General features: G+C 36.6%; 1 protein-coding gene across 1 annotated transcript; it reads left to right on the forward strand.

Moving 5' to 3' along the window:
* Positions 1–2,941: 2,941 nt before the first annotated feature.
* LOC134239711 (uncharacterized) lies at positions 2,942–7,263 on the forward strand. The gene is made up of 3 exons (XM_062721870.1): positions 2,942–3,322; positions 5,599–6,534; positions 6,668–7,263. The coding sequence occupies exons 1-3, from the start codon at positions 3,073–3,075 to the stop codon at positions 7,261–7,263; spliced, it is 1,782 nt and encodes a 593-aa protein (XP_062577854.1). The 5' UTR covers positions 2,942–3,072.
* The last annotated feature ends 3,855 nt before the right edge of the window (positions 7,264–11,118 follow it).

Here is an 11,118-nt window from a genome sequence, read left to right on the forward strand (position 1 = left end):
CAACTGTAGGTAACAATATATAATTATAATGCAGGTTTAATAGCGGTATTTGTACATGTTAACATGTTTACATCCATGTAGATTTTTTCAGGCACACCGGAAGCGATTCATTTTTTTTCTTGGGGGGGGGGGGGGTCTTGAGAAGCAATAACAAAGCAAAACAAAACGAACTTTTCCATTTGTTATAGTATAAACTGGCCAACTTACACCGAGGGTGCACAACTGTAAATTTACAGCTTTGTTTTTCAAATTAAACTAGTTTTAATTGTAACGGGGACCGTTACAGATGTTCCCCAAACGCTCCCCAAATCCCCTTTTTTGTGCCATTTTCCTTTAAGACATTTTTAAAATATGCTCAGTATCAAAGGATTTCATCTAAGAATTATTAAAGCTAAAATGATACCGACTATAGGTCATTTAACTCATTACACGCGCAAGCACGTGCATGCACGTGCAAGATGATCATGGCATGTTGTCTAAATCATTAACATTTCTTTATGTCGTGAGAATCAATAAGAAAAATCATAAAATTATAAATGTTACCGTTTTTCAAATATATTGGTCATTTTGCGTATTGTGCACGTGCACGTGCATGCATGCGTGTCCTTGCATTCAATTCTGATAGTAGCATAATGTAGTAATTCTTCATACCTTTTTATATTCTAAATTTCATCCCGTTCTGTTGAGAACCAAGAAAGTTATACGCATTTAAAGTTTCAGCCAATCAGATTGCAGCACATGTGCATGCGCATGCTTTTATGATAATTCTTATATATCAGGCTGTAGATCTTCATAATGTATGACTATGTTTAAAATTTCAAAGGATTTTGTCAAAAAACAAGAAAGATATTGAGATTTTAGTTTCAGCCAATCAGAGCGAAGCGCACGTGCAAGCGCGTGAGATTTTGCTATTTTGACCTCGTCATGTCCATACTACTAATATATCCTCATATTATGAGTTTCAAAGCAATTCATCAAAAAATAGAAAAGTTGCGGCTATATCTATTCTATTCTATTGGTCATTTCACATGTTGCACGTGCACGCTCTTGCAAGCACGTGCGCGCAAAATGACCTTGATTCCACAAATCTACATAACATGTCTACCTACCCTAAAAAGGTTTTACCTACATCGGACGAACAGTTTACAAGATCATTCCCGGACAAAAAAGTACCCAGGAAGAAGAAGAAAAATAATAATAATAATAATAAGAAACAGATTAAAAACAATATGTTCCCCAACTTCGTTTGGGGAACATAATTATATACTGATAAATTGCATTCCTGTGACCCTCCCCCCTCCCCGTTCCTTAATTCAAGCTTGTTTTTGATTTTTGGTACATAATGCTGTTTAGTTTGCAATAAACTTAAACACTTTTTTTATGAAATCCAGCACCTTGGCTTTTCACTTTGATTAGGTTTTCTATGCTTTTTTTTATCATAAATATAGAAATGTTAATAAATAGTGACAAAAATCATGTTAAATAAAAGTAAATATATTGTTGTTGCCCTAGCCTCAAGGTAATATGCGAATTCTTCCCATATTTGTGTTTCAGACTTAAACAAAAAATGCTCCTTGAAAATGAAAATAAAGGCAAAAATCGTGGCATTCGATACTTCAAAGGCTTTTCACCTTCAGTTTGTTGTTAATCGTTAATTTTTATTTCATACTTAACAGTATATAGGCTTAAATAATTACAATTAAGACTATTCATTTCACGTATGTTGTCTGGTCTATATGCTTTTACTCACAGGTACTAAACTCGCTTGAATTTTTGACCCCCTAGTATATAATATACTAGGGGGTCAAAAATTCAAGCGAGTTTGGTGCCTGTGCTTTTACTATACGAAGAAATATTTTAATTAATGATGCAACGTTACACTGCATTAATTTTCAAAACACGGCACATATTTATGAGGTCAACTTTTGTGCTCGTTTTCTCCATAACGTCACTAAGCAAATAAGGGTGGTTTTCGCTTGACGGTCACCATATTCATAAATGTACAAAAGAAAAGAGAATCCACCTCCTTCTTAAGACCCTAGCTAAATTTAGTAAAGCTTTTCAGAGAATACTTTATTTTACCACGACTGCCCCCCCCCCCTTTATTCTGGCGAAAAGGGCACAGAATGATCCGCTCCTCAACTAGTGCATAGTACGCAGTCTTGACAATGATGTCACGGAAAATTCGTTAAACTGAGTTTTTTCCCCAAAACATACAAAATCGTCGCGAACTAGTTAACCCTCTATAAATAAAGTCGCGAATAAAAGTAAGTTTACAGTAGTTTTATAATTTATTTAAAGTTAAATAAATCTGTTTAAAAAAAAGAGAGTACACAGTCATATAATATAAGATATAGATTGTTAAAAAATCGGCTGTTTCCTCTGATTTAGTCAATGAATGACGTCACATGTCGAATCATACTGAAAAAGGGGGGGGGGCATATACGGCCCGTTGTCATCAAGCAGACTGGATATTTTAACTTGAATAAATAGGCTAGCACAAACACTCCGGACTGAATTAGTCGCCAAAAATTTCTGACCCAATCCAGATCTATTTGTTAAGTGGGTTCCCCAAAAACACGTTGGCATTCTGTACTGGTGTTTTTTTAGTTGAGGGTGGGGAATTTTTTTCCCGGATTTTTTTTTACTATAAAAACTTTCGACTCCAGTGTTCATTTCAAAGTGCTGAAGAAAATCATAGAGTAAATTTCTTCTTCTCGGTGAGGGAGCTTTCCTTTTCTTGGGGGTAGACGGACTGGGGCTTATCCTTCCCTTTGCGTTCACACTAAGCTCTCGTTCTCTCGATCATACTCTCATCCTTGGATTAATGGAGTTTATCAAATATGGATAAACCTGGTTATTTCGCGCAGCTTAGTTCATATGCTAAGATCGATAACTCCTAATCATTACGTTCATAATTCATCGGGTTCGGTGCTCAAAAATATTTGTTGAATGCGCATGTCTTCTAGAATATTCCTTTCTATTCCATAATTTGAGTGAAGCAGACGCTCAAAATTTTTAAACGATTTAATCGATCATCATCTGCAGTTTCATCTTTGAGTTGTCATAAGTATGTTACGGGCATCGAGAGTTTCGAAGTCTAGAAGTCCCTATTCACGGACAACAACGACAAATTCTGCAGCCAGGGCCAAAAAACGAAGTGTACCTGAAGCAACGCTCCCTCGACTGCATGATGTCGCCATTGTTGACCAGGCACCGATCGTGACTGACCAGGCACCGATCGTGACTCAAAGTCAGACTGTGTCCACTGTCGCCTCCTTAGTTCCCCTGCAGCCCGCTAGTTCAGCTGAAGTTAATCAAGGTACAATTCAATTTGACCCTTGAGATAATTTGCCAAATCCATTTATTAGCACCGCATCACCCCTAGCAGCGCATTTGCCTCAGAAAGTGAAAGAAAAAATTTTCAATAATCAATTCATAAATTTTGGTACACTTCTCTTTCATGATCCGACCTCGACACAACAAAATCAGCTTGTGTTTGAAGATGGTGTTTTTCAGGTAAAGCCTAAGCATAAGGAACAAAAAATTTCAAACCTATCACAATGGCTAGATGCTTTTGCAATTTTTGCATCAGTTTATTTAGTCAAACAGCCATCTGAAGCAATCTCATTGTTTAAGTATATGTCATTGATAAAGAGGGGGCTGAAAAAATCAAGGGAAATTGGTTAGAATATGATATTCAGTTTAGGCTGAAAAAATCTTACAACACCGCTGTAAGTTGGGCTTCTGTTGATGCAGAGCTGTGGATGATCTATATGCATTCGTCCACTGCTCCTACTAACCCTTTATCACGCCAGCAGTCATTGCAGCCCCGCAACAAATGCTACAGTTATAATTATCAGGGCATTTGCAACAAGTCAAATTGCAATTATGTGCATAGTTGTCTAAAATGTAATGCTTTTCATCCTTTGGTGAAATGTTTCAAGGTTAATTCAACTGCTGCGTCAGAACAATCTTCATCACAGACCAATTTCAATAATCGTGCACATTTCCATTCCAGGAACCAGCGGTTCCAGTATTCAAAGGGCCAGTCGCAGTCCAATTCTGCCACATAATTGTCAGAATTTATGGGAACTTGGTCACTCACCTATTAATTGTGAAAATTTGAATCAAATATTATCTACTTACCCAAATGTTCAAGATGCTCATTGTTTGTCCTTGGGTTTCAAATTTGGGTTTTCCTTGAATTTTGATGGTCCTAGGAGGAGGGTGGAGTTTAAAAACATGAAATCTGCAATGCAGTACAGCTTTCAAATACAGGAGAAAATTGATAAGGAAGTTAAGTTAGGAAGAATAATGGGTCCATTTTTATACCCCCCAATATCTAATTTGCGATGTAATCCAATAGGTTTAGTTCCCAAAAAACAAGGTGGTTGGCGAATGATCACAAATTTGTCATATCCAACAGGTGACAGTGTTAATGACTACATAGACCCCAATTTATGTTCTGTCAGTTATTCCACTTTTGATGATGCTGTTTCTTTAATTGCGAGTAAGGGTGAGGGTGCCTTATTAGCAAAAATGGACATTTCCTGTGCATTTCGTCTGTTACCAGTTTGTCCACAGGATTTTTGTTTATTAGGCTTTCAACACTCTGGTGCATATTACATTGACAAGTGCTTACCTATGGGTTGTTCATTGTCGTGCTCTTTATTTGAGAAGTTTTCTACATTCCTTCACTGGGAATTAGCTCAGAGGTCTAAATTGAAAAGCATTATTCACTATTTAGATGATTTTTTGTTTGTAGGAAGGGCCAATTCATCTCAGTGTTTGGATTTAATGAGACAGTCTGAAGAGTTATGTTTAGACTTAGGCATTCCTTTAGCTTTTGAGAAAACAGAGGGACCTTCTACTCGTTTGAGTTTTCTAGGTTTAGGCATAGATACTATTTCCGGAACTATATTTGTTCCAGATGATAAAGTTAGGGAGTTATTGGCAAAGATAAATGGAATACTTAATTCAAAAAAGGTTACTTTGAAAGAAATGCAGTCATTGGCCGGGGCGCTTGCATTTGTGGTTAAGGCATTGCCAGCTGGAAGGGCTTTTTGTTCAAGACTTTATGGTTCAATGGCAGGAGTCAAAAAATCTTTCCATTTTATAAGAATTACAGCAGTAATTAAGTTAGACTTGTTAATGTGGGTTCAATTTCTTACTGATTTTAATGGTAGGACACAATTTCCTAGTCTTGTATGGCAGGAAGATGATTCACTCCATTTTTATTCAGATAGTTCAAGTTCTCATGGTTGCGGTGTTGTGTTCGGTAAACATTGGTGTAGTCTGCATTGGCCTCATGGCTGGCCTGAGGAATGCTACAGGGATATCACTTTCCTAGAACTTGTACCTATTGTATTAGGGGTTATGATTTGGGCTGAAAGCTTAAGGAACAAAAAACTCCTACTTCATATTGACAATTTATCTTTGGTGTACATCATTAATAACAAATCATCAAAAAACAAAAGAATTATGATATTAGTCCGGATGTTAGTTCTGCAGACCCTCAAGTTTAATGTACAAATAAAAGCTCAACATATACCAGGTGTTAAAAATGAAATTGCAGATGCTATTTCTCGGTTTCAGTGGACCAGGTTTCGTCAATTGGCTCCTTGGGCAGACCCCTTTCCCTCCATGGTACCTATTCAGTTTTGGAGAGCTATTCAGGAACTGTAGCCAGTCTTCTGCAGGCCAGTGTATCTCAAAATACAGCGAATGTATACCGTCAGGGATTGCAAAGTTTTTTCAATTTTAGACAACATTTGTCATTCCAGCAGATATGGCCCCCACCCGTTGATCACATGATTAATTTTATAGCATATCTGTCAGAGAGTAATATGGCTTTTTCTACTGTCAAATGCTATTTATCAGGAATCAGTTTCGTCATTAACTTGCATGGTTGGCAGAATCCAGTGGATTCATTTATTATTAAGAAGTTGTTAGCTGGTTACAAGAGATGTAATCCGTCTCAGGATATAAGAAAACCAATTACATTACCTTTGTTGAATAGCATTGTCAGTGTTTTGCCACATTTGTGTTTTTCTGATTTTGAAGCAGCTTTATTTCAGTCTGCTTTTGCATTGGCTTTCTTTGCATTACTAAGGGTGAGTGAAGTGGTGGCTTTGGGTGTCCAGCATATAACTGTATCTAGTGATACCATTGAAATCTTTATCAAAACATCTAAGACTGATCAAATTGGTGCGGGGGCATTTGTGCATGTGAAAAAATCAAATGATACAAATTTATTGTTTCAATCTTTGCAGAAGTTTGCTGCATTAAGTACCAATGTAAAAAGGGTGTCCTACTTTTCTCATTTAAATTCCAAACCCTTAACCGAATACCAGTTTTCGTCCATGTTAAACAAAGCTTTGCAGTTTCTGAATATACAGTCAACTCAATTTAAGACGCACTCATTTCGCATTGGGGGTGCAACCCACTTGTATACAAAAGGGTTTTCAGAGGATCATATTAAGCAGATGGGAAGGTGGCAGTCAGCAGCTTACAAATCGTACATAAGACCATGTTCGTTGTAAATTTACATTGAGTTACACTGTATATGTATTGTCATATGACACAAAGTTACAATTCCAAAAAAAAAAAATAATAATAATAATAAGTGTTTAATTTGCTCATCAATTTTAAATGTTATATTTAGATTCGATTTGGATCATAGGCTCGTCAATTATTCATTGGGCTCACATATATGCGAAGAATTCAAATCAAGAGAATCTTGGGCAGGAGTCTTCCAACATCTTGTGGCATGGAATTCGGGGTATGGTCTGGGAGCAATTATATCCCACAATTGAATTTTTGTTAGCTCGTAACAAGAAGCCAAAGATTATTATTATACATTGTGGGGGCAATAATATTGGTCAGGCTCACAATACATTAAGGGGTCTTCAAAAATATTACAAGTCAACTTTGGCAAATATTGCTAATTTACTTCCACAAACTTTTATAATTTGGTCACATATTTTGCCTCGAAATAATTGGATTAATTGTCTTGCAAATACAGAAGGACAAAACTGTAGACGTAGAATTAATAGTGACTGTGCTACATTTGTGCTAAATAAGTTTCAGGTTCGGGGTGCATCAGTCAGTTATCCAGATATTAGAGCTCAATGCAAGGAATTATTTAGAAAAGATGGAGTTCATTTGTCAGATTTGGGAAACAGTATTTTTATCAATACTTTGAGGAATGCTTTGGATCATTTCATTGGTTGTAATTTTGTTTCGTCAACATTTCCTTGATGTTTGTCATGAGCCAATTGTATTTTGGTGCAATTTGTACCTTATTTTGTGTGCACAATTTGTGCTTTAAATGACTTGAGCCGATTTGGCATAATTTTGGTGCAATTTGTACCTTATTTTTTGTGCACAATTTGTGCCTTATGTGACTTAGCCGATTTGGCATAATTTCGGTGCAATTGGTACCTAATTTAGTGTGCACAATTTGTGCTTTTATTGTTACTTTGGGCTGCAAAATTGCCGCCCCAATGTTAGTTTGTGGCGGATGGGTCATGTGACTTGGTCCCTTGACCCATTTGGCATAATTTTGCAAAGAATGCTGTCTCCGGGGGGTACTGTTTTTTCCAGGCTCCTTGGATCAAGATGGTATTTCTCTTGCTTATGATTATCCATATTCATTTACCTATGCTGCCATATAATCATCATCGGCGCATACATTGTATTATATCTAATATTTTATTAAATGGCCATGACAAGCACGCCAAAACAATTATTGACTTGTTTTATTGACTATTTTTAGACATCCTTAACCTTTTACAGGGTTTATCTGATCATGTTTGTTTCTGTTGTCGTCCAAGTCCAATGTCGCGAAATAATGGAGTTTATCAAATATGGATAAACCTGGTTATTTCGCGCAGCTTAGTTTTTTACATATGCTAAGATCGATAACTCCTAATCATTACGTTCATAATTCATCGGGTTCGGTGCTCAAAAATATTTGTTGAATGCGCATGTCTTCTAGAATATTCCTTTCTATTCCATAATTTGAGTGAAGCAGACGCTCAAAATTTTTAAACCCACACTACCTCCCCCTAAGTCTATTTTCTATTCCTCATTAGCATCTATGTCATGTTTTATTGCAATGTAATTTTTCTTTTTGGTGGTTTTCTCGTTTTCGTTTAATTTCTCGTTTCAGCGTCATGGCATGGATCAAATGCTGAATAGGATCCACCTTATTGATGTGCTTGGCAGACCTTTCAAAGTTCAAGTTGTTTGTGGTGTTTTTAACTTTGTTAAGCATAATTTTGCAAAGAATGCTGTCTCCGGGGGGTACTGTTTTTTCCAGGCTCCTTGGATCAAGATGGTATTTCTCTTGCTTATGATTATCCATATTCATTTACCTATGCTGCCATATAATCATCATCGGCGCATACATTGTATTATATCTAATATTTTATTAAATGGCCATGACAAGCACGCCAAAACAATTATTGACTTGTTTTATTGACTATTTTTAGACATCCTTAACCTTTTACAGGGTTTATCTGATCATGTTTGTTTCTGTTGTCGTCCAAGTCCAATGTCGCGAAATAACGGTCTTAATGAACTGGTATATCTCCTGAATATATCTTTCTAAGCCTTCTGCTTTCCTCCTCACTCCATCCGCTCGCCTCATGACCTCCATTCGCCTCTCCGCTGCTCATCTAGCATTACATGAGGAGTGATTTTCCTTCCGCGGGAATATCAGGTTACAGGCGGTGCACACGTATGCATAGTTCGAATGTTGTTCAATTAAATGGCGCCTAGCCAGGTATCTGCGATCAAAGAATGGGGAAACTGGGCATATCCAACACTCACCCCCTAACAAGCGTAAGCGGTGACATGATTACTGCGGTGTCGGTGAGCATTAAAAAATGATCACAAACATTTGACCAAACTTTCGACGAAGGCACGGAAAACGTGTCCACATTTACACTGAGTTCACTGCAAATCTTTATTTACATTACTAGAAGGCACTGTAACGTCATAAAATTTCGATTTTGATAAAAATTTAACATACATGTGCTTTAAACTTAATTTCTGTCAAGAAAATTTGAAATATCATTCTTCTTAATCTTTGAGCATCAAATGATTACCGCGAATTCAACTTAAATACACATCCAATTACTGCCATCCCTAGAAATAAATTGAATTGTATGGTTTGACAATATTCTCTGCTCTAGTTTTGTTTTCGTTTTTGTTTTGTTTTCATCAGGAAATGGACTTTTTGTGTGAAGAGTGTGGGAAGGAGTTCAAATCGGACAAAAGGCCCAGGGGCCACAGCGCTCACCTGAGAACATCGGCTAGGAAAAAGCACATATCAGATAAGAACTGAAACATAACTGGGGTGGGGGGGGGAGGGACTTGAATTTTAACTCCCCAGGGGGTCATGATTTGAACAAACTAGAATCTTCACTACCAGAGGATGATTCCATATAAATATCAATAATCATGGCTTCGAAGTACTTGAAAAGAAGATTTTTGAAAGGTTTCCCTATATTTTCTTATATAAAACTTTGGTCGGCCATTTTGGTCCCACCCTAGCCCTGGGGGTTATGATTTGAACAAATATGAATCTACACTACCAGAGGATGATTCCACATGAGTTTCATCTTTCCTGGCCCAGTGGTTCTTGAGAAGATTTTTAAAGATTTTAACAATATATTCTTATGTAAAACTTTTAACGGTCATTATGGCCCCACCCTAGCCCACGGGGTTATTATTTGAACAAAATTGAATCTACACTACCTGATAATGATTTCACATGAATTTCATCTTTCCTGTCTCAATGGTTCTTGAGATTTTTCCTATGTATTCTATGTGTGCCAACACTGTGGATATCAATTCACCACTAGGTTTGCATTGAAAGATCACACTGATCGCCACAATGGTGCAGGAAAGTATAGATATGAAGAGTGTAACATGTGTTTTGTGAACAAAACGCATTATACTGGCCATGTCGCGTCCCACTCTGAGGACAAAAACATGGATGCAGCAGGTATGGGAAAAGGTTCTGCTACAAATCAAGTCTTATTCGTCATTTGAAAAGCTGTAAAATCACTAGAAATTTAGAATTTTCTTGTGATAGATGTTTGAAGGCATTCGCAACTAAAAAGGGATTGAAGCAACACATTATTGTACACCAGCCAAAGATTTTTCAGTTTTTTAGAATGTGGAAAATGATACCGGTACAAGAAGGACTATTTGCCACATGTATCCAAATGTGAATAACTATTAAAACATTTTAATTTTCAGACTGAATATTTTTAAATGACAGAATATACGCTGTCCAAGTTACTTCCCATTACTTTAAATTGTAACTTTGAAAAAACTACGGTTATCTGAATTTATATATTTCTTTAAAAGAATCTGACAAGAAGTCTATAATTATGTTGTTATTTTTTCTCTTGTATTTACTTTTGTAGTTTTGTTTCATTGTTGAAAATTACCGTTTTCTGTCAGTATCATTTCATTGAAGCTAGAAATAAAATGGTTTTAAAAATAGAACGTTGCATATATTTAATCAAAATTTATTGAACAATAGCACTGTATAATAACTACATGTATTAGAGAGAAATGTTTATATTAAATCCGTTACATCAATCCCAAGGCGTCAACTTGGCAGCATTTTCGACTCTTCGATCTTGTAATGGGCATCTACCCTAATAGTATCCATTCACGTCATTAAGCGTCGGGTGGCGCTGCGGTTGTAGAGGTGGTTACGAAAACGTTTGAATTTGTCAAGCGCCTGACTGCATGTAAACAAATGGTAGCGTGGCGAGACACTGTGATTTCTCCGGGACATATACCTCTAAATTAATTAATTTGTAAAAAATGCCAACTCTCTGTGGTGTGCCAGGATGTTGTAGATGATGCGGACACTCATTATTTTCAGACATTTGTTTGAGACGAAAAGTGACGCTAAATCGGTCATGAAGATGATCAGCTGACTAAGGAAGCTTTGTAAACACCGTATTACACGATGTCGCTTGTCACCAGTTCGGAGTCGGCGATATTAAGGATTAGATTTTTGGTAAAATATTGATTTTGATTAATTTTAATTAGTATCTTACGAAGTATATGTCATTAAATCATATA

This window comes from Saccostrea cucullata, unplaced genomic scaffold, assembly GCF_032062105.1.
Source record: "Saccostrea cucullata isolate Sc308-1 unplaced genomic scaffold, CSIRO_AGI_Scuc_v1 ctg3231, whole genome shotgun sequence".
Taxonomy (NCBI): domain Eukaryota; kingdom Metazoa; phylum Mollusca; class Bivalvia; order Ostreida; family Ostreidae; genus Saccostrea; species Saccostrea cuccullata.

Excerpts from the sequence above, each read along its gene's own strand:
- LOC134239711 (XM_062721870.1), top strand. The coding sequence starts at position 3,073 with ATGTTACGGGCATCGAGAGTTTCGAAGTCTAGAAGTCCCTATTCACGG. Across the intron at positions 3,323-5,598 it reads TTCAGCTGAAGTTAATCAAG|TGGACCAGGTTTCGTCAATT; the intron begins GTACAATTCAAT and ends TCTCGGTTTCAG. Across the intron at positions 6,535-6,667 it reads CAAATCGTACATAAGACCAT|ATTCGATTTGGATCATAGGC; the intron begins GTTCGTTGTAAA and ends TGTTATATTTAG.